Source organism: Mobula hypostoma, chromosome 5 (assembly GCF_963921235.1).
Source record: "Mobula hypostoma chromosome 5, sMobHyp1.1, whole genome shotgun sequence".
In the NCBI taxonomy this organism is placed as follows: domain Eukaryota; kingdom Metazoa; phylum Chordata; class Chondrichthyes; order Myliobatiformes; family Myliobatidae; genus Mobula; species Mobula hypostoma.
In genome coordinates, this window is record NC_086101.1 from 84,084,541 (window position 1) to 84,109,351 (window position 24,811).

At 36.1% G+C, this 24,811-nt stretch overlaps 1 protein-coding gene across 2 annotated transcripts in view; it reads right to left on the reverse strand.

The window, feature by feature from the left end:
• Nucleotides 1-24,811, reverse strand: part of arhgap15 (Rho GTPase activating protein 15) — a 731,418-nt gene that overhangs the window by 261,566 nt on the left and 445,041 nt on the right. For both annotated transcript variants that reach the window (XM_063048621.1, XM_063048622.1), the window contains exon 10: nucleotides 23,875-23,997. In XM_063048621.1, coding sequence (XP_062904691.1) covers nucleotides 23,875-23,997 — 123 coding nt within the window. The remainder of the gene's footprint in view (nucleotides 1-23,874; nucleotides 23,998-24,811) is intronic.

A 24,811-nucleotide genomic window follows, 5' to 3' on the forward strand; every position in this document is an offset into this window, starting at 1 on the left:
AACTGAATTCTTGACTTGCTCATTGGAAAATCACAGACTGAGCGGATCAGAAATAACATCTCCTCCTCTCTGACAATCAGTATTGGTGTAACTCAAGGATGCGGGCTTAGCTCACTGTATTGCTCTCACTGCACCTATGACTGGGAGGCTAGGCACAGCTCAAATGCCATCTGTAAATTTACTGATGATACAACTATTGTTTGCAGAATTTCAGGTGGTGGTGAGAAGGCGTACAAGAGTGAGATAGATCACGAAAACAAGAAAATCTGGAAATCCAAAGTAGCGAAGGAACTCAGCAGGCCTGACAGCATCAATGGAAAAGAGGTTTCAACCCCTCCAACCATTCCCTGTCTCCCAGCTTCCCCTATCACCTACTACCCTGTACTTCTTCCTCCCCTCCTCCCACCTTCTTGTTCTGACTTCTCCTCTTCCTTTCCAGTCTTGATGAAGGGTCTTGGCCCCATAATGTCAACTGTGTACTCTTTTCCATTGATGCTGCCAGGCCTGTTGAATTCCACCAGCACTTTGTATGTGTTGCAGTGAGATGGATCAGCTGTAGTGTTGCAATAACAACCTTGGACTCAACATCAGTAACACCAAGGAGCTGACTGTGAACTTTAGAAAGGGGAAGTCAGGGGAACACACACCTGTCCGCATCAAGGTATCAGCAGGGGAAAGGGGGAATGGTTTCAACTTCCTAGGTGTTGACATCTCTGAAAATCTATTCTGTGCCCAACATATTGATGTAATTACAATGAAAGCGCAACAGCAGGTAAATTTCATTAGGAGTTTGAGGAGACTCGGTATGTCAACGAAGACTCTTACAAATTTCTACAGATGTACTGTGGAGAGCGTTCGAACTTGTTGCATCACTCTCTGGTGTGGAGGGACCACTGTAAAGGGTTGGAAAAAGCTGCAGGAAGTTGTAAACTCTGCCAGCTCCATCATGGGCAGTAGCTTCTCCAGCATCAAAAAGCGATGCCTCCAAAAGGTGGCATCCGTCATTAAGGGCCCTCATCACCCAGAACATACCTACTTCTCATTGTTACCATCAAGGAGGAGGTATGGGAGCCAGAACATACATACTCAGTATTTCAGGAACGGCCTCTTGTCCTCTGCCATCAAATTTCTGAATGGACATTAACCCATGAACACTACCTCACTACTTTTTAAAAAAGAATCTCTATTTTTGCACTGCTTATTTAAATTATAATATATATTGCTTATTGTAATTTATAGTTTTTTATTATTATGTATTGCAATGTACTGCTGCTGTAAACAACAAATTTCACAACATATGCCAGTGATACTAAACCTGTTTCTGGTTCTGATTGCTAAGTGTGAATTTTTATTGTGTATCCATCTCTTTTACCACTGTTGCTTAACTACACAACTTTACAACTGGACCAACGCTTCAAACAGTTTAAACTTCTTCAGGTAATTTATCTTCTTTTTTTAAACCATCAACAATCACATAGCATAGGTTCCTTTTGCTTTTTTGAAGGGCCATGTGGGTATCTATAACTTTAATTTGTTCTATGTCACTTTGGGATATATTGAAGCTGAAGAAAGGCACTGAATAAATGCTAGTTATTTCCAAACCCCAGACAGGCAAGCCTTTATTGGCTCCAAATGTAGGATGCCCTGTTCACAACCTTATTAGTATCCATTCTCACCAGCATCAAACAGTTCTGCCACAAATGATCAAACTCATTCCATTTATTAGAGAGTCTTTTTTGTGTTCATCAATACCAAGTTATTTTTTTTTACATTCATTTGATTATGACTTCTTTTCAACTGTAGCCAAGATGCTCACAGTCTCAAAAACAAGCACATTTCTGTTAAGGTTTTTTTTTGCAATTGGAATTGCATCTAAATTAATGTGACTTTGAGTGTTGCACGATCCATTTCTGTCATTATATCTTTGATGTGCTTCCAAATTGTTATTTACTTTAAATTCATGATGTAAATTCAGAGTGATTTCCGGTTCTATTCACTCTGCCTTGAATATCTGTGCCACAGAACTGCACATTTTATATGAATAATTATTGCTTGGAGCACCCACTGCATTTCTGAGGTATTTTCATCTGGGAAGATCCCCTTGAGGAGAGTTTCACGATGGTCAAGGTCATTGAAACACACAAATGTAAGGCAGCCCATTGAAATCACATTTGATAAGTATGAATATTTTCCAGCCAATTATGAAAGATAATTATTACTGCTGACTTGGTAACACAGATGTTAACTAAACTCAAGAAATTTTCCTTTAACAAAAATATGCTAAACACTTATCTCAACATTAAGTTCTTTTTTCCCAAATAATAACTAAAGTAGATATTTAACACAGTCAATTGTGAAACAATTTTAGTAAATTATAATGTGGTATCTCTTGGGGGAAGAAAAGAATATAAATGTTTTGAGTAACTTCGATGAAAATAGTTTAATATTTGAACATGTCTATGGACAGTTAACTTTAATTGTGACTCCAACCTCAAAAATTTGATAGAATTTCAATTCTTAACTTTATATTTCATGGTTAGTGACAGAATACATTAACTATCATCAAAAAAGAAAATATGGAAACTGAGCCAAAGGCATAAATGTAAGTGATTTCTTTTATAATTAACCCCTTTACAAACAGAAAGGAACGATTCTGAACTTAATTGCTGAGCCCCAAGGAAAGATGTTTAGTTTTCAAATATATTCATTCAAGGATTGTATTTTATGCAAAGTTATTTTAATTTGTGCAACTGTAGTTCATTTTGCTACATTTTGGGATAATTTGGACATATATATGTATTTATATATTGTCCAAGTACTCCTAATATATAACTGTTAGAACAGATTGAATCCAAGGTCAAGGAATCCAACCTTTCACCAAAACTGTTACGAGAAAGCAAGATCGCAGGTTTGGTGAGTGAGACAGAAGGCACTGATTACACATTAATTATTTATTTACACACAGTAAAAGATTCAACCAAACATCTAAGTTCCTCCAAGTTACAAAAACCACAGAACTAAATATTCAACTAAGAGGTACTTAGCTAAGAGTGCGCACAAGTCTCCTAAGTCTGGAGCATACTTTCCCAATGGATCTTCAGAACTTATTGCAACCTCAGTTTGACATTTACAAGAACAGGTGTGGGATCAATGGGGACCCAAGTCACCCCAACCACAATCTATTCCAGCTGCTACCATCTGGGAAGCAGTACTGCAGCACAAAGGCCAGGAGCAGCAGGCTCCGGGACAGCTTCTTCCACGAGGCCATCAGACTGATGAACTTATGCTGATTTGAGTGTACTCTATTGAGTATTACATTGACTGTTCTATTTATTATAAATTACTATGACTGCATATTGCACATTTAGATGGAGACATAACATAAAGATTCTTACTCCTCATGTATGCAAAGGAAGTAAGAAATAAAGTCAATTCAAATTCAAATTCAAATACTTGTCTGTGCTGACTTTTCTTAATTAGTTTTCTTCCAAGTATCTATTAACTCTACCCTTGAGGAAAAAAAAATTGTTAAAGGTTCTACCAGTACCAAGATAAATTTGATTGGCCTGAAGTCTCCAATCTTTTCTTTATAGGACATCACCCCTACATCCAAATGGCTCCGGAAGATCCTAATCATTGCCCACCTATTTCTTCCTATAATACCCTTGAAATCTTAGGATGCATTCCATCTGTTCCTGGTGACCTATCTACTTTAAGTTCAGCCAGATTTTTTAATATCTCTGCTTTGCAATTTTATTTTTAGAAAATCTAGGGTCTCAAGTATCTCTTCCTTCAGAAGTATCCTCTTTCTTGATGAAGAGAAAATGTTCTCCTTTGCTACCGTAACCGTGTCCTTATCATAAATGCACCAGTTCCCATTTTTATCCTTTATATGTTCCATTCCTACATTTACTTACCCTTTACTAATTATATGCCTATCTGTTGGATTCCCATTTATAATGGTAGTTAATCAACCTGTTTTTCTTTGTTCAATGGACATTTCAGCCACATCTGCACATTTTGCATAATCTTTATGGTTATGACATCCACACCATGAAATAACATAAAAGATCCTGTGACAGGAAGACTGCTAACTGGAATCAACCACAAATTAGTTACAGACAGTAGAGCTTGAATCCCTGATTCAACGTGCCATATCATCAATAGGGCACTCTAACTTTTCACAGATTGTTTGAGGCTTCTTTGCAGGAAAGCAATGCTGCTTCAATCTTCAAGACAATAGCATCTGGCAGAGGACATGACCTGCATCAAGGGTCAGCATTCACTAATTATGTGCAATAGTAGGCTCTGTTTGTTACACTTAGTCATCATAAAAGCTATTGCATGGTTCTGGATACATACTGTACAAAATAAATAAATTAAACCAATATGCATATGCCCATTAGTTTCATCTCCCTATAGGATTAATCAAAAAGTGAGTTGATTATTTTTCAGATGTCCAAATTCATATCTCCAACAAAAGATATGGACTGCCACTTGTTTTATACACTGTTTCTGGTATCTTGGAGATGCCTGCACCATTTGTCTATAAAAAACAAGTGTGACTATGCTTTGGCTGTGAAGGATGCTAAGGTACCCTAAGGGCATGAAATGCACTCTATCAATGCAAGACCTTTCTTGAGCATTTATGAAGCTGTCTCTTGCTTGCCAAAATTCAGATCACTGTAATAATGCACATTGTGCACTGATGCAAAACTAATGCCATGTTGCATCAATGTAGAAACAATTGTTTACCCTGTCTTTATGTGCATGAGCCACTGTTTATCTCCAATGCTGTCAGTGTTATGTAATGAATTGACTTGGTGATTTTAGGTGTTTGATTACGCATTATTATTGACATTACTAAATCATTTTTAATTGAAGGCATACTTCCCATGTCAAATCCAAATAGCATAGAGAATGGCAATATACTTAACCCAATCCTATCAGGTTGGGAGGAGTTTGTGAAAAAAATGTTTTAAATCTTTTCTTTGGATGATGATGGTTCCTCATACCACATATTGCATTGGATACATTGATTTTCAGTAGATCTTAGTGTTAAAGTCTTCTAGGGGGCCAACTGAACAAAGGTTGGTGAAGTATCTGAATAATAACTTGATCAGGCTTTAACTGAACTTTAAGCTCAGTATTCATAATCCATGCGTTAGATTAGAATCAGAATCAGGTTTAATATTACTGGCATAGGTCGTGAAATTTGTTAACTTTGCGACAGTATTACAAAATGTAATACATGATAACATCGAAAAAGAGGCAGCGTTCATGGGTTCAATGTCCATTCAGAAATCAGATGACAGAGGGGAAGAAAGTGTTCCTGAATTGATGAGTGTGTGCCTTCGGGCTTCTGTACCTCCATCTTGATTGTAACAATAAGAAGAGGGCTTGTCCTGGGTGATGGGGGTCCTTAATGATGGATGCTGCCTTCCTCATTCAATAAAGCAATCAAGGGAATGAAGTAATAAATAACTAGATCAACAGTATCAAAAGAATAATATACTTGTATTTATAATGGTTCTAAAAGTATGTAAAATAAGCAAAAATGTAAAAAAAATTATGATTCAACCATTAGTCAAAACCTGAGCCTTGCCACCCTCTGAAACCTTCATTAGTTTCAATGTGCCATATAGAACAAAGTGATTATGAAAATAGTTTGTAATGTAAACAGATCAAAGTTGTTTTAATGGTTTTGATGCTGTTAGGGATTAAAAAGGTGCTTTCATGACTTATGATTTATATCTTGACATTGAATTGAATCCATGTTATATTTTGTCATATAAAACACTGCAGGGGACTTTAGTTGTGTTTTACAATTAAAAATCATAAGTGGCCAGCACTATTAAAAACCTGCTTGTACCGCTTGATGGGAAGGATCATGATTAGAGAATAATAAAAATTATATGGAACTCTTTTAATATAGAGGAAGATATATCAATGGAAGTCCATGAGAGAACCTACTCCAACTTTGGCTTAGAAGCTTCTTGTGGATAAAGCATATCATTTCGTTTCTATGGATACAGGAAAATAGATCAATGATCCCCCACATATGATCTTGATCAATCAAGCTGGAAGAGCTCAGCAGGTCAGGCAGCATCTTTGCAGGGAAAAGGTTAGTCAATGATTTGGGTCGAGATACAGTAGGTACTGCATGTCCTGCTGAGTTCTTCGAGCATTTTGTGTGTTGCTCTGGGTTCTAGAACCTGCAATCTCTTGTGACTTCATATAGTGTTTATAAAAGGACATCTTTCCTCTTGTGTCTTCTCCCCTACTGCATCTCCTGTTGAGTGGGCTAATTCAAATGTATCCTTTCCCTTCCTTTCCTAAATTAATTTGATGTTCAAAGAGTTCAAAAGTTCAGAAGTAAATGTATTATCAAAGTACATATACAGTATGTCACCATATACAACTCTGAGAAGAATAGTAGAATAATAACCATAACAGAATCAGTGAAAGAACACATCGACTTGAACATTCAACCAGAGTGAAATAGGCAACAAACTGTGTGAATACAAAAAGAAAAAAAATAATAGGAACTAATAAATGACCAATAAATATCGAGAACATGAGATGAAGAGTCCTTGAAAGTGAGTCCACAGGTTGTGGGAACATTTCAATGATGGAGCAAGTAAAGTCGAGCAAAGTTATCCCCTTTGCTTCAAGAGCCTGACAGTTGATGTTCTGGATCCTGCTGAAGCAAGATATTTCAGTAATCCCTGACAATGCAAAAGTAGCACTGTCACATTCCTCTGACGGAAGCCTAATTTAAAAGAGAGTTTAAGTGTGTGTGGTGACCAACTCAGACTGAGTCACAGGGAAGCTGGGAAGTATAAAAATCATTTTATATTAGAGTGAGTCCAGGAGAATGTCAGAGTATCTGACCCTCCTGACACAATGTTTAATACCCCTTCAACACAAACATAGCAATAAACATTTAGCTACAGCTTTAATTGCTATAATCACCTACTTAACTTTAACACTTTGAATATAGTTGGATAAATTTACAGAAATACATATTTACTATGGTACCACATCCTAACTTGCAGAACGCCTTTGACTATTCAATGCTGGTGCTTATACCAAAAGCCAAACACCCAAGATATGGACCCTTTGTTACAGTGTTGAAGGACGACTCCATGCATATACAACTCACCAGAAGATTAAGTGATAAAATAGACCTGTCCTGCACTGTGCATTAAGTGGCACGAAACACCTTTCGCAATGTGCCAGTAGACAGAATATTCATTTATTAGCTTCCCCTATGTAATTTGAAAGGGACAGTTCTTGATATTTATTGTTTATGTATTTATTAATATTATTTCTTTATTTTTATATTTGCACAGTGTGTTCTCCTTTGCACACCTGTTGAATGCCCGAGCTGGTGCAGTCTTTCATTGATTCTATTATGGTTATTATTCTATTATGGATTTATAGAGATGTCCACAAAAAATTAATATCAGGGTTCTATATGGTTTACTTTGAACTTTGAATGGATTCAGAATAATTGTTATCCATAGAATAATAGTATAGTTTGAAGTTAAATTGTGTACAGGTTTTATTTCCTGAAGTTTGGCTCTGAGTTTGGTTATATAAATATATATACAATCCCACTCACATGGAATTGTATGAAGGCTAGCACCTGATCTTTTACCTCCTCCTTTCCATCATCAAGGGACCCAGAAATATTACTGATGAATGCTCTTGACCCAAAACATTTCCTGTTCATTGCCTTCCATAGATGCTGCCTGCACCACTGAGTTATTCTAGCATTTTGTCTGATGGCCCAGAAGCACTTTCCAGTTGGATCAGTCACTCACTCTAATATCTCAGAGCTCACAATGTTGCCCCCACTACATCGGGAAAACCAAGTGAGAATTGAGTGGCTGTTCTATAGAAAACTTCCTTTCCATATGCAGGTGTGACACTGATTTTGCAGCTGCCTGTTATTTCAAATCTCCATTCACTGCCTTTGATCCCCCTGCCTTCGGTCTCCTATGCTGCTTCAGTGAAGCTCAACTTAAGCTTAAAACTCAGCAACTTCTGAAAGTACAGCACAGTCTCCTGGCTGCGACATTCACCACTTCAGTCATGGGCATCACACTTTGAGAATTCAAGTCTGTTCTCTTTCTGCCTCTGATTATTTCAGACTTTTTTCCCCTCTAACTATATTCCCTCTCTATATTCCCCCATTCATATCTTTTGGTATTCACTAAACCTCATCCCTCTCTTTCAGCCAGCACTACCATCCTGTGTCATTCTCTCCTCACCTTCAATCTCTTCCCCTTAGTTCTCCAAACCCACTCCTCTTTCCTGGGAATTTAAGACTTATTTTGTCTTTATTTTTCCTTGTTCTGATGAAAGCTCATCAATCCAAAATACAAATTTGATTCCTCGAACTTCTATTGCTGTCTAATCTGCTGAGTATTTACAGCATTTAAGATTTAATTTACAAAACTGATGCTGAATTTCCACTATTGCTCAGTGGGATCAGCTATTGCTCAGATGTTAATACCAAGTTGTAAATCTTGCTTCTGGTTTATCTTTAAGATGGTACAAAGTCATTGAATCTCTAACAAGACAAGGTGATCAACACCAGCAAACCATTTTTCCTTATCACTCAGTGTAATATCAGTAAGTCGAGTGTAACTTAGAATCTCCCAGAACTGTAATGCAATGCTAAATTACCATGGTTACCACCATCTTTAATTATTTGCAACAGTGAATTTACCTCAATTTAAAGTATGACTAAGTACCATTCTACAAAAAAAATGTCAAATGGTTCGTGGTCTTTCAGCCAATCACAATTAAGAATCAATTATTAATATAATAATGATATTCAGCTATAGCTATGATCAATTTAATATCCATTAAAACATTATATTCTATTTAAAAACCCAATGTAAAAGCTCCAAAAGCAGAAGAAACTTGATTGAAAAGTTTGAGGGTAGCGCTATGCTGATGAATCATTTAAACAACCACAGCTGTTTAATATTTTTATGGTATATTAATCATGAAGCCTATATTATGGACCAGCTCGGACTCTTAAAAAACCTGCATGATCATGCCATTTTACTGCTGATGCAACGCTTTTCCAATTTATGTTATAAGAACAGCTGACATTTTTCAACATAAATGCTATAACCTTGGTAAATCACTTAACTAAGAAAGTGACAAAAAGGAACAAGAAAGGATGCCAAAACAGCCAAGCTTTCTGTTAGAAAAAGGTAACGATATAATTGTTAATTGTCTAATAACTGGTTTTAATTGATAACAGGCCTGTGCAGAAGTTATAGTTTTGTCTCCCAACCCATCATTTCTGTATTTAATTCTCAGTTACAGAAGTAATTACAGTTAACTAAAGGATGCTTAAAATAATTTAGATTCATTTGAAGACAAGCATTAATACTTTGAGTTATAAGACATCGAAGGCAATTGTACCATGACATTTCTTTCAATGGCTTAACCTAAATGCAACAAAGTGGGGCTTATTTTGTCTGAAAAGGTTTAAAAAAAGGTACTAAACTACTTCCATTTGGAAATCCAAATTCAGCATACAGTTTTGTTCATAACCATTCAAAAGTACAATGTAAAATTACTTCAAAGTTTTAAATGGAAATACTTTCAGGTTAACATTTTGAGTGTTGATTGCACATAAACAAAGGCTCTTCACTGTATCTTGGTACATGTGACAATAATAAACCAATTCCAATACACACTTTTTTTCCAGCAGAAATATCTGAGGGAATCAGAGACACTATGGAGCATCAATCATGGAGACAAGAAAGTCTGCAGATGCTGGAAATTTAAAGCAACACATGCAAAATCCGGGAGGAACTCAGCAGGTGAGGCAACATCTGTAGAAATGAAGTGAAATGAAATAAAATTAAGAGTCAACATTTTGAGCCAAAACCCTTCTTCAGGACTGAAATAGAAGGGGAAAGACACCAAGAATAAAAAGGTGGGGTGAGGGGAAGGAGGCTAGTGGAAGGTGACAGTTGAAGCCGGTTGAGTGGGAAAGGTCAAGGGCTGGAGAAGAAGGAATCTGATAGGAGAGAAGAATGGAACACAGGAGAAAGGAAAGGAGAAAGGGATCCAGGCTAACAGGCAAGTGAGAAGAGGTAAAAGGTCAGAATGGGAAATAGAAGGGAGGGAAGGAATTTGTTTACTGGAAGGAGAAATCGATATTCATGCCATCAGTTTGGAGGCTACCCAGAAGGAATATGAGATGTTGCTCCTGCACTCTGAGGGTGCCCTCATCTTGGCACAAGAGGAGGCCATGGATCGACACGTTAGAATGGGAATGGGAATCGGAATTAAAATGTTTGGCCCACCACTAAGGAACATGCTGGCTGGCATGAATAACTTGAGTATCAAAAGGGTGCACATGCTCTCAGAATCAACACTGGGAATCTGGTGGATGAGTTTGTCTTTTCACAGCAGCGAACGATGCCACTTTTCCCTCCTGTCTTCTCTCTATTGCTACTCTGCCAAACCTGACGACTTCTTCCAAATCCTCACCTAGCTCAAGGGGGCTGTTAGAAAGATGCACTGACTACGCAGCCTCCTTATCATAGTTGAGTAGCATTTCTTTACACTGACTTGTGATGATATTTAAGTAAACTGGTTGGTAGGATAGCTGATTAATGTAAGTTACCCCAAGTGTGGCTGAGTGAGTCCATAGACACATGAAAGAAAATAGTTTAGCAGGAATAATTGGAGGGAACATTATTAATGGGGTTGCTACATGAGCTGCTAGAGTTGATCAGCCAAATGGAATTCTTCCATGTTAAATATTAACCTTTCTGAATTTCCCCAGGTGTGTTTTGACACCTGCCCTCAGAGCTCCACCTAAAGTGGTTATTACATAGCAATTATTTCTTAAAGTTTTGAAAATGCACCAACATTTTGTTTATATTTACTTATATTCGGACCACAGCTATTAGCAGAACATTTCAGTTAAAGTACTATCCACCAAACTGGCAGACACCTTCAAGTACAAATCAGCTGTTTAACAAGCCTCCAGACAGCCATTTCCAGGTCTGGATTCAATTCATTACAAAGGTGGTATCTTGTGCAGGACATGAGGGAAGCACACATTTCCATTTCAGACACCATCTTGGTCATCACTTAAAAACATATACAGGAAAAATTACTTCAGTATCTGATGCATATTTATAAAATAATGGCAATTTTATGAAGCCTTCTGACAGGGGGAGAATGCATGACAGGTTTGTGTGTTATACTATTCTCTTACTACTTAATTGTGATTGAATCTGCACTCTTGCTTATGATAACCTATGGTTATGATCTGCATCCTTGCTTACAAAGTTAGGTTTCCTTCTGTTGAGATGATTTCAGGCGTTGGCCATTATAGCTTCATGATTGACTGCCAGAGAGCATGTATAAGATAAAAAAAATCATCCAGATCATTTTATTTCTCTCTTCAGAGACAAAACATTTCTTTCCATTTACTGTTCCATTGAGCCAATAACTCATGCAATGTGCCCGCCGAGCACAATCAAGACAGGCACTAACTTAATCTTTAGCTTTCTGTATGATTTAAAATCCAGCTTCAGAATTTCCTACAGCCATTAATTTAAGAAGCATGCAAATTACAATGCATGTTTGTGTAAGGTATACCCCAACTAGTGCGAGGTACGATACACTGTTTGGACAATTTAAATGCCAGATATACTGGAAAAGCAGGATGTTGGGAATGGAGGCAAGAGCCGATTTCGCTCTCTCCCCCACATTGTTCACTCTTCTCTCCCTGGCACTGATGCTATGAAGACTGCGCCTGGCTGTTCTGCTCCGTGCCCACTAATATGATGGTTGATACTGAGGTTTTGGGTTTACTCCGGGCTGCTCAGGGGTTCAGATCTAAAGAATCATTTTGTTTCCAAACATGATTTGTGCTTTTTTTATTCCCTTTCCCTGCACATCGAGTGTTGGTCTTCATTCTATTCATGTATTTGTCTGTCTGTTTATTTATTTATTTTTAAAATTTGATTCTTTCAGGCTTCTTACATTGTGGCTGCCTGTAAGCAATCAAATCTCAAGGTTGTATAATTTATACATACTTTGATAATAAATGTACTTTGAAACTTTGAAATTAAGCTACTTGATAATCCATGAAGCATGAAGTAAGTATTTTGTATGGGTTAAAAACTGATTGCAAAACTTCCCTTAAGCCATCACATATATGATATTCTATTTGTACAATAAATATACTTGTACATGGGAATACTTTGGCTCATGATTTTTTTTTTAAATGGCCTGTAGTTTCTGCAATAAAGTGCCATTATCTGATGCATTCAGTTATGCATGATTATTTAAGTATTTTCCAGGACTCCAACTCAAGTATGTCAAAGTATTGCTGAGGATTTCTCTCAAGAACCCCTGCACAAGTTCATTTTTAATGAATGCTGTTTAATGTTTTACAAGAGCAGAATAATAGCATAAACATTCCCTGTATTGGCTCTGGGGTTCCATTACATGATATATGCTGCATTTACGGAAGTCACCTATGCCTAACGTTCATGTCCACAATAAATTACTGATAGAACAGTGGCAACGCAAGGTTCTGGGATCACTGTATGAATTCCGATTAGACCGGGGCCTTTCCACAATTGTCAAATAATTAATTGATAATCAATGAGTGATGTGACTATGAAATTCATTTATTGCACACAACAGATAATGTAAAATGATAAAATGTGAATATTTAGCAAATTTTATTGATGATGGCTTAAAATGGTCCTTAATGGGAAACTTATCCTGTAACCACAAACAGAAAGATGTTCTTTGAAATTGACCAGAATGAATCAGTAATTGATTTTCTTCTCTCTGTCTTTCTAATTATTTAGGTCTGAAATTTAAAGTCCAAGTATTATGGCTATAAATTATTGTATTTTAGCTCCAATGCTGGCACCTACTGAGAACATCCCTATCCTAAAATCTAAATTAAGTTTTTTGGTTGGAAGCAAAATTTATATATATATATATATATAAAATGTGATTATGTTCTGGATGATATCTGTAGTTTAAAAGATTAAAAAGGAAAAATTAGTTATAAAAAGATTAAGAAGAAGTTCTTTTTTATTTGTTTTGTTTGGATAGAAAATATAGTAAAGCATCTAATCTATAGAGCAGGGACCCCTTACTTAATGGTATTGGTCCATGACTCTAAAAAGGTTGGGAACCCATGCTAAAGGAAAACTATTATTAAGGAGAGATATGCAAAAAATTATTTGTGAATGGAATACAAGTTCAAAGTAACATATGCACGAGTAATGTATACGCTCTTGTTGTGATGTAAATATTGCTTATTTTTTCTAATTCAGATCTCGTATAGATTCACAATTCACACATGTTATCACTAAGTCAAATAGTATGCAAGTTATAACTTTGAATCCAAAGTTTGATGCCAATTCAGTGGAAATACACTCTTTGCATTTCGATTTGCTCTTCATGCTCTGTCCAATCCATCTTCAAAAAAGTATATTTCCTCACTTCTTTCAACCAGGTGGATGACAAATGCAGCAAAATGTATCAGTGTGAGGAAACTATGATGTAAGCCAATGGGAACAGCCTTATCATTTTCTCCACTATCTTTTCTCAATCAACTATGCTAACTATCTTAAGCAATTTAATGAGTGAGCCAAGTCTGCTTCTGTAGCTGTATATTTAATTTTCTGTCATTTCCAAGAGAATGATTTCATAAATAAAAATTATAGTAAAGTCCATGAAACTGTCAGAGAAAACTAGATTTCTTTCCAGTTTCACTGCCTCAGACAGCTGTGAAGGCCAAGTCATTGAGTATATTTAAAGCAGAGGTTCATGAGTTCTTGATTAGGAAGGGTGTCGAAGGCTATAGGGAGAAGGTCGGAGAGTGGGGTTGAGAGAGATAATAGAGATAATAAATCAGCCATGATTGAATGGTGGAGCAAACTCAATGGGCTAAATAGCCTAATTGTTCTCCAATGCCTTACAATCTTATGGGCCTCCCAAAAGCTTCTGGATAGGGAAAAAAAACTGGCCACAGTAATCTGTGATGGTTGATGTAGAGAATAAAATGAACTTAGTTAGGAGTAGCATGAAAATATAAATGCTTGATGGCCCATGCTATATCCCCTCTGTGACACGATGAGATATACTGAAATGATTGCTCTAATACCGCATATCTCTGAAAGGCAAGCAGTCAACAAAAAATGTATCTTCTGGATAAAATGAGCAAGACCACGAAAGCGAATGTGGACTTGCTGTGAGGATCACAATGCTATGAAATGTAAAGACGACTCTAAAATAGTTATGAAAGTCCACAGAAAGATAATTATTTTGATTTTACCTATCTTTTCCTGCTTCAATTAACTACATTTTTCTTTGAATATCTAAAGTAGTTAATTTGATTTTTAATGTCTGGTAGATACAGTTAACCATATGGAGGCTGGGTCTTTTACTTCTTTTCTGAAATTTTGTTTGATTGAAGCAATTAAATTAAATTTTGCAGGCAGAATGCAATGAGTATTTGTTTCCTATGTTTAGTGTTTTTGACAGGGCTGAATCTTAAGGCAACAATGTCCACCAATTTTGATGAAATAAGTGCTAATACAAACATGGAAGTACAAAGTGCCAAATAAAGTTTATTCATTTGTATCCACAGGTATCAGAAGGAAACCTCAGTACCTCTAATGATTAATAGGGTCATTGGTCAAAGAATGACATGAAAGAATTCCAACATAAACCTCCAAATATGATGTTAAAAGTTTTGAAGCCTTGTCTTATCCTTAAAAGTTAATTGAAATAGGAACTGTATCCTGGGGGGTTACCTCAATACAATACAAAAAATTAATGGAGGTTGCATCCACCAAAGATTTCTGCTTGTAAAATAAAATCTACGGAGACCTAAAATGTCATGACTGGCAAAAAGCTTCTTAATTGATTCATCCAATTTGCCTCTGCTGGCTGCTGTTAAACTGAAAATGGATTGACAAGTTTCCTTTATTACTGAATCTAAGAACTCTGACGCAAGCTTCAGAAATTATCTTTTGGCACTTTCATTGTTGTGCATCTATGCTACTGCCAAGGAACCACTGATACAAGTGACTCCCATCTTAACTAAATCCCAACAAATTGGCCCTCTATGGGACAGATCTAGAGAAAATAAAATTTGGGGAAACACATAATGCTATTACAGCACCAACGATCCAGGTTTAATTCCGCCACTGTTTGTAAGGAGTTTGTATGCTCTCCGCATGGCCACGAGGGTTTCCTTCATGTGTTGGGATTTCCTCCCTCGTTCTAAAGGCATATGATTTAGTAGGTTAATTGGTCACATGGGAGTCATAGGGTGATGTGGGCTTGTTGGGCTGGATGGGTATGTTACCCATGAGGTATCACTAAAAAAATAAAAATAAAAATAAAAATTTCACTTTTGAGAAAGGAATTTGTGTTAAAATTTTATCTTCAGATAAGCTGGCGAAATAAACTGCATAAGAGGACAAAAAAGTGGGAGTAGAAATAGGCTTATCCCAGTCTTCATTTTCTTCTCTGTAAAGCTTTAGAGGCTCCAAACCCTAATCTTTCAAAAATCTATCTACCTCCAGTTCAAAAACTTCTGATGATCGCATCTCTTCTACTCTCTACCATAGAGAATACCAGAGATTCATAACTGTCTGCAAGAAGAAATTTCTACATACCTCAGCTGTAAATGACTTGAGAGGGAGAACGTAGATGACTAGCAGTAAATGTCATATTATGGTCTACCTCTCCAATTTGAATCCAAGTTAGAAAGGTGGAAACAAATTACATTGTGCAAATCTTACTGTTTCACTAATGAACTGTGACAAAGGAAAGAAGTATTTCTACTTGGATACATTTTAATAATGTTGACTGGGAAAAAATACTGGCCTTGACAAAGAGCAACCCCCCTTGTTCTTTCCCAATGGCAACGTTGTAGCAGTTGATAAGATAGTTTGCGATCTCATTCACATTCACCTACACTTCCTCAATACAGAACTGTAGTTTGCATTCTACGTTCAAGGCTCCATTATTGAACTTGAATATAGGACCTTTGACTCATTGCTGTGGATGCTATTCGTTATTGAGTTATGACCGCAAATGTAAAACTAAAAATGTAATGTTTTCTGTAATGGACAAGTGATCGATTGAGGAAGATTGAAGGCTGTGGGATAAGATCATAACTCCGTAAGATATGGGAGAAGATTAAGGCCATTTGGCCCATCAACATTTCACCATGGCTGATCCATTTTCCCTCTCAGCCCAGTCTCCTGTCTTCTCTTCATATCCATCAACCCCTGCCTTAAATATACTATACCTAAAGACTTGACCTCCACAACCACCTGTGCCAACGAATTCCACAAGTTCACCACTCTCTGTCTAAAGAAATTTCTCCTCATCTCTTTTCTAAAAGGACACCCCTCTATTTTGAGACTTAGACTCTCCCAGCACAGGAAACATCCTCAACACATCCACTCTATCGAGGCTTTTCAACATTCAGTAAGTTTCAATTAGATGTTTGAAAATGAACACATTTTCCTTTACAAGCTACATGGCAGTGGTATGTATTCCTTCTGACCGAGGGATTGTGGAATTGTCAGAGCACAGTTTCACTTTAAGTTGCTCTCTCAATGGCAACAGGCTATTAGATCAATGATATCAGAAGCTGAATCTCAGCCAGGCCCCTCACATTATTTTTTAACTTATTATATCAATTAGTGGTGCAGTTCATTTTATGAGAGTGTAGCAATGTAATTTAGGCTATAAAGCTCAAGATGAAGATTAAAGATTTTAAAGTTTTAGTAGGATTGCTCGTCGTTTAAGTATATTGTTAGCTGATGGCTTCTCTTTCAAAATCTGCTCTGCAAAAGGTGAATTACAGACCTTCCATAAATTTGTCAGTGATCTCATAATGTGCACAAATGCAAAATTTGAACTGTAATCCTTCACTTGGGTAACTGCACAGTCGGGTACTGAGATTATATATTAGAAACTAATATATATTTTATTTGTTCTGATCAAAACAGATAGATCAGTTGAAAATTAAGAGAACTCGACATATGCTTTTTAATCGAGAAATGGTAGTCCATTGTAGTCGACTACATTAAAGTTAAAAAAGGCAAAAAAGAAAACTTGTTTTTTTATTGTTCATTCAATCACAGAATAGTTCCTGATGCTCCTGGTCTTGCAGTGTCAGGATACACCAGGCAGGCTCCTCATTTTTTTTTTAAACACGTAAATTGAGTAAATCCATGTCTTCCACAAATATGATTATGAAAGCAACTTGATAAATCTTGATTGTAAAGCAGAAGGTGTACAGAAAAGAGAATATGTTAGCAGAAACGTATCCTTGCTGTGAAAGAATTGTATAGAATAGACCTGTTTCTTTCAATAATGCGCATAAGTATAAGGAAGCATTTGATGGAAAAGGAGAAGTTGCAGAATGGTGAAAGCATAGAACCTGATAGTATCTCGACCTGAAGGTGATAATCGCTGTCACAAAATAATTCATTCAACATGGTCACACATAACATTAGTATTTCATAACCTTTATAATCAATTAGTGCTCCTGATAAATAAACAACACTCAATTTCAGCTCTATTAAGTATTTCCTTATTTTACTGGAGTACAGTGTAATGTTTCCAAAGGCGGTAGTTTTTTTTTACACTCAGTTTGTGCAGGCTTAATCTGTTTGTCTGCCCAGCTGTTATCAATTTAAGCCCAATGAAACTCCCACACTGAGTCCATTTAAGCAGTCAATTGTAATATATCATGAAATGTGCAGTTATTCTGAATTGGCTAAAAAAGTAAAATTCATACTTCAGAACTAACAGTAGGCTGCATCAACCCAGTAAATCATACATCAAGCACAGGCAGTTAGTCAATATTTGAGTATGGAAAACCAACAGGCATTTTAAGGGAAATAATCCTGCAGCAGTTTATTTTGTAGCTGTTATTCATTAGGGGAGGATGAGATGATTGATATGGCTATAGCTTTAATACAAAACCATGGACAAACTAAACTAAATCATCTCGGATTTTACGCTAATATATCTTACCATGCAGAGATGCTATCTGACCTGTCACTAATAGCTGTACATAAATGTCACCTGACATCATTCACATGCTACTGCAGGCCAGATTGGCAACAGATTGCTTTTACTGTAATGGTATTTATAACCAGATTTCTCAAGATGGAGTTCTCACACTGGTGGATCTATAAAGGCTTATATTTAAATTTATAAAAATAAAGGCATATTGAGTTTACTTGTATTTCTGCAATAAAGTATTCGGATTATTTCAGATTCAGAAGCTTAGGATATTTTATTGGCTAACCTATTTACTGTCAGTTCTGCTTTTATATTAGTGTCAGATTGAAGAGATGATTGAGGCAGTTGATTTTGAATTCATAAAATTGACCTCAAAGTGTCAGGTATGTCATTGAACAAAAAGTAATTTTGAAGCTATTTGGGAAATAAAACTAAAATATCCTCACCTATGTTGATTGTCAAACATTGAGTCACATTTTATCCTTTAGTGTGTCTCAATTTACTTAACGTAGTCTGAATATACTTTAATGTGCTGTGCTTTGACAAACTGCATGGAAATGATATGATATTAACTAATAAATCATTGCAGGAACACAGCTGGTGTTTATTTCGGGATATGACTGGTCTGAATTCTGATTTCAGTAACTTTGGACCATATCTCTTCAGCCTCTCTTCTCTTGGTTTGTTTTTTCTGTCACCTTAACATTTCACTGCACCCCATTTTCAAGCTGTTCCCTCTCCTTATTTGGTCTGTTTTTATTCCTCATCCTGTTGTGTTTATCTTATTTACACAAATTTTGTTCTTTATATCTGTATTAAATGACATTAATATAATTATCATCTGAACTCTCAATATTAAATGACTTCATTGCAGTTTATTACATCGATATCCTCACAATCATACTTTCTGTATGGCTAACTTTGGACTTCCTTGTTTTGTTCAGTCTTTTATAGAGAGTTACTTACTTTCACTTTGCAAATTCTGGCATACTGCACTCTAAATACAAATACATCTGTTCTATTTCCAGCTATGAATTCTAGTCAATTCTATGAATTTTAGTGTGTCATTTTTGTTTCAGCTGCAAAACAAAACGCAAATCCTGTCATTATTAAATCTCTATGGAAAAGTTGCCATAACTAATATGAAAGGCCAAGGGGAAAAAATCACCTACTGTCTTATAAATCATCATGGAGGGAAGAAATTGGCTGTACCAGAAAATTATTTTTAATGTTTGGTCCAGAATATTCTCAGCCAAAGAATGAATTGCATAATCTCCCATTGATTGCATACTAGAGTAGAGGATGCCACCTGGTTCAGTTGTTAGGGATTATTCTGGAGTTATGTGAATGTAGCAGATATTAATTCAAGCAAAAACATTGTTCAGTTCTTATTATAAACTGCAAGCAGTAACTTGAAGTTAAAAGCATGCCTTTACAAATAAACAATACTGACTGTGTAGCACAGACTAAGAGATATGGTTTGCAAAATGGTGATCATGAATTGTTTGCATATGCACCAGTCAAACATTAAGACAATGGGGTTGTGTTAATTGGCCTGTATCAATCCAGGATTTGAGTAATAACTTCAAGTAGTTTATCCTAACCATGGTATTTGAATATTGAGTAGTGTCTCCCACTGTAGATATGCAATTCAAAGGAAGCATTGACAACCCAAAATATTGAAGTAATCAATGTCGTTGTAACTACCGAATCACCTACTGTTATCTATGATTGTAAAGATGTAAGAATGTGATATACTTTGGACTCTACCAAGAGTGTCTCCAAGAGAACTCTGTGTCCTGATGAATAAATAGTTTCATATCCACCAACTCTCCAATTTCTCATGTGACTTAGTTTCAGTCACAAGACATCCACCTCCAAAGGACCGGCAAATTTGGTGGTGGATTAGGGTAGAATTTTTCATTTTTCTTGTAGCTTATCGTTCTTTATACTTGCTTGTATGTTTGTATAATCTTCTATTTGTTTGCAAATGTTCAGTGGATATTCTGTCATTTGTAGTATAGCTAGTTCTGTACTTAGTGCTGTTCCTCTATCTGTAATCCTGTGTCTTTGCTGTGTAGATGAATCACAGACTTCCTTTGTTGTCCCAATGGCAGTCCTTATTGAAAATGTTTCCCCTATCTATTTAGTTTAAGCAAGTTTTCAGTATAAACCTTGAGCACAAGGCAAGGTACTTTGTTCAGTTCTTTGTTCTCACTTTCACAGTGGCTGCAGTTAGAATTGGTTACTTGCTGCTCTGTTTCACTGTTATTTTTATTATAAATATCTAAGAAAATTGATGTAACCACAAGGTTTGTGCCTCATGCTTGATTGCTGAAGAACTTTCTGCACAATATTATTTCCAGATTCAACAATGATATTGGAAAATATATAATGTTACGTGTGTGTGTATGTGTGTGTGTGTGTGTGTGTGTGTGTGTGTGTGTGTGTGTATTGTTTGATTAAGCATACTTGTTTGTCTTATTGTTAAAATGTTTCATTATGAATTATGTATAAAAATATGTGAATTGCATAAGTCATCATGCTATCATGTGATAGGTGTGCGCCTCGAAGTTACACCTGCATTCCCAGACCCGCTTGTGTTCCTTTGAATTAGTTTAATGTTTTGAAGTTATAAAACATAATAATTGATAACCCTCCAAGAATAAATACAAAGGTAAAGTCACACTACAAATGTAGGAGTTCTAAAACTCAAAAAAATTATCACCAAACTTTTGATTATAAAGCATCACAGGTCTCCATAATTCTCTGATATCTCAATACACATCTTATTTTCAGTTCACAAAAAAAGTAATAAAGCATTAGGAATGAGATTTGTCTTGTTATGGTAATGGTAATCCTTCAGTCAGGTTAAGAACAACTTAGGTAAATTGATAATTAAAACTTCGTAAAGCTTTAAAACAATGAAACGTCTGATGGAACCTGCACAGTTAGAAGTCTTATACTGTATATCTAAAATATTAATTATTTTTACTGATATGTATGTTGTACATTATAACATGAAAAGAGGGAACACTTAAGGTGGTGCTTTGGGTGTCACATCTTTAAAAGACAGAAAGTTTGGGTCCTTTTAGTAATGTTGTTGCATATATTTCCTATCTTTCAATATTTTAAAGTATGGGAATTTGGAAAGGAGAGGTCATTATAACTATGCCTCTGGAGGTTAAATTGCAACCTACCTGTGATCTGAAAATAAGTTAAGGAAGACACTGCAATGCATTTCATTTGTTTTTATATGGATGTCTGTAATATATATTTTTTAGCAAAATTAAAGCACACTATGTTGTTAGAAACCACTGTTCTTTTTAAGAATAATACCTTTTATAGGATTTGCACTTTTTAACGAACTTGTGTATTATTCACGCTCACTGGCAGGAAGTGGTATAGCTGCTAAACTAACAGTTTACCTCTTTTCTCATCTTTCTTTGGATAAGTATTAGCACATAACCCGCATTATGTAGTTGTTTTAATTATGTACCCTTTAAACTATTTCACTCCTATCTGAGGAATTTTCCTTATCTGATTATAAAAGTGATAGATTTTTCAGAGGCACCATCTTGGCTATTCTTTATTCCTTTGTCTTATACTTCTTTGCAGTATTTCTCAGCTCTTTATTTAGTTTGCTTAGTATTTGTATTTTGTACTCTAAAATGAACTGAAATCTTGGAATCACAGAGATCCAACAATGTCAAAAATAGAGACAGAGCTAAGTTCTTAAATGTGCAACACAAAACTAATGAAAACGCAGAAAATATCATCCCAATACAGTAATACCTCCCACGGTTTGATTATTTTTAATTTCAATTCAATGACTACATATTACTTAATTTAAAATTCTGGGGACTGCTACTGCCGGTAAATCTCACTTGAGACGGTTAGACTTCAGCTACTTTCCAACAAGTGCTTTGCGTCCAATCTCCCTAAGCCCCTATTGTTTATAGGATATGTCAGGACTGTGACAGAAAAATATTTCACTTGCCTTACTTTAACAGTTTGAGATGTTTGATTACTCAGAACAAAAAAAAATTGCTCAATTGGCAACTCAATTACCAGTATAAACATCCAACCTTAGAAACTGAATACTTATTTGTTGCACAAATTGTGCTTAAAAGTAGTTTTATTTGGGATAGATCACAGAAGCAATCTAAGGTGAAATTGAATCTCTTGGGAAACTGAATCACCTTTGCAGAGCTGATATTTTTATAGCATTAGATGTTCAACTATTGGTGTCATTGATTGCACTCCATTGCCAGCAGAAATTGGAGCTATTGGGGAGAACCTATGGCCTTTGTTCTTTTGTACTCTTAAGGAGAGAGAAAAAAAACAGGAGTGAATTGCCCTGGAGATGAAGTGTCATTTTAAAGATCCGTGCTGTGACAATCATTGCCCCAGGAATACTATCAGCCTTTTTCCACTGGTCACCATTGTGGTAACAAATCAGTGATACTCCCTTCACATCACAACATCTGTGCTAAGTCGCTTTCTTCAATCTCGAGTTCCTTGATCATCAAAGAAGCTTGATGTCATTTGTGGCAGGAAGTTGGTTGGGGCAATAATTACTGGTGGTGTCTGCGCACAATGGAAAGCATGGTGATGTTACTCTCCGTGGACCTCCTGCTCTCTCCCCATTCTACAGTGATATTCTTCAAAGCTGTTAAACAGTCATTCCTGCTCATGTAAAGTGGTCGCCATGCAAAGAGTTCTTTTAAACAATGATTCCAAAGATCAACAGGGCAACTATGCAGTATAGGTGATCTTGCATGCAGCTCCAAAGAAATTGCAAGGGTCTCATTTTACCATTTAACTCTGCGTATGAAAAACCACTGCACTAGTAGATTTAAATCAATCTATTTATATATTTCTGAGAGCTCAGCATGGTCTGTAATGTGCAATGCAGAAAGGTTTACCCTCAGATTTAGGCAAGCCTCATTCACTCAGGTCACCCGATTATGCCTCATTCTAATTTTTACCATCAGGAAGGAGGTACAGAAGTGTGAATGGATGCACTCAACAATTCAGGAACAGCTTCTCCCCCTCTGTTATCTATTTCTGAATGGACATTGAACTCATGAACACTACCTCACTACTCTTTTTATTTCTATTTTTGTACTACTTATTTAACTATTTTATATATATATATACTTACTGTAATTCACAGATTTTTCACTATTATGTATTACATTGTACTGCTGCAAAGTCAACAAATTTCACAACATATGGCAGTGATATTAAGCCTAATTCTGATTTCTGACGCTGACACATTCTGGTGACAAATAATATCAAATTATGAGACAATTTATATTTTGGCTTCTTAAACAAATGAATTGATTCGTATGGATAAGAAATCCTCATCAACGTAATTTCATTCCAAGTCCCAAAGTGGAAAGGATAAAGAGACAATGCACTGTGGCACTGTTACAATCATCCTCCAGCAATGTTGTGTGGTGCCATAGTCATGACAGACACCAAGTCTTCAAAGGAATAAAATCAATACAGCAGTGTCTGGATATTGCATTAAGTTAGTCTCCTTCTCTTCCTTTAGTGGTAGTGACATACAGCCACAATCAGAAACTGCAGCAGCAACACAAAAGCAAGTTCATTGCTTCTGTGAGACAAATGTCATAAAAGTTTGCCTGTTTTTATTTCGGAAGTCTCTGCCTTACCCATTAGTGAAGCACTCCTGATAAATAAACAATTCATGTCCTATCAGAGGCCATGATACATCAGAGTACTTTAGTGAGGGGGATTTCACTGAGGAATCAAACACGTTACCTTTAATCAAACCTTTCTCTTGTAAAGTTTTCAATGAAGGTCGCCTTGATATAAATTTTTTTAGTCTGCTCTTAACTCTCTTCTTCTCAGAGGTGTCAGATGGGCTGTGGTTCAGTCGTAGTACTAAGGGATGAAAGAATAAAATGGTTGTCACTTAACTGAAGCAATTCCTTGTAGAGATAGCTTTTATGTGCTATTACTTTGAAAAGGAAAGTAAGTATTTAAGAATATTGAGTGGTTCTGCCATGCAATGTAAAATAATTCTCATTTCCAAAGATCATCCTCTGTTAAAGAAAAAAAAATCATATTGACAGCAGAAACCAGAAGGGTTTATTTTCATGATGCTCTCCATTTACCTTCTTTCCACTTCTGAAGGTTTGAATCCTTGCAAAGCTCTCACCACCAGATCTCAAAGGTCACATGTAAAGCGTTACCTGGTGTTGGACACTGGGCACCATTAGAGTGTTCTGACCAAGGTTACTGCAATGTAGACATACATTCTCTCCAGCAATCAGGAATTAAAAAAAAAACCTGATCTGTACTCCCTGTCTACATTCCGAAATGTTTTGGACAATTAGCAAGATGGTGTTAGTTGAAAAATCAAAGCAAACCCCTACGATCTTATGTCATCCCCTCTTCTCATTGCTACCATCAACAAGGAGATATAGGAGCCTGAAGTCACACACTCAGTGTTTCAGGAACAGCTTCTTCCTCTCCGTCATCAGATTTCTGAATGGCCAATGAACCTTTGAACACTACCTCAACATTTTTCCCATTTTTCCCTCTCTTTTTGCACTTCTTATTTAGTTTAGTTTTCTTTTTGCATATATACTTGTTGTAATTTATAGATTTTTTTATTATTGCAATGTCCTGCTGCTGCAGAACAATGAATTTCATGACATATTGTATGTCAGTGATACTAAACTTGATTCCCATT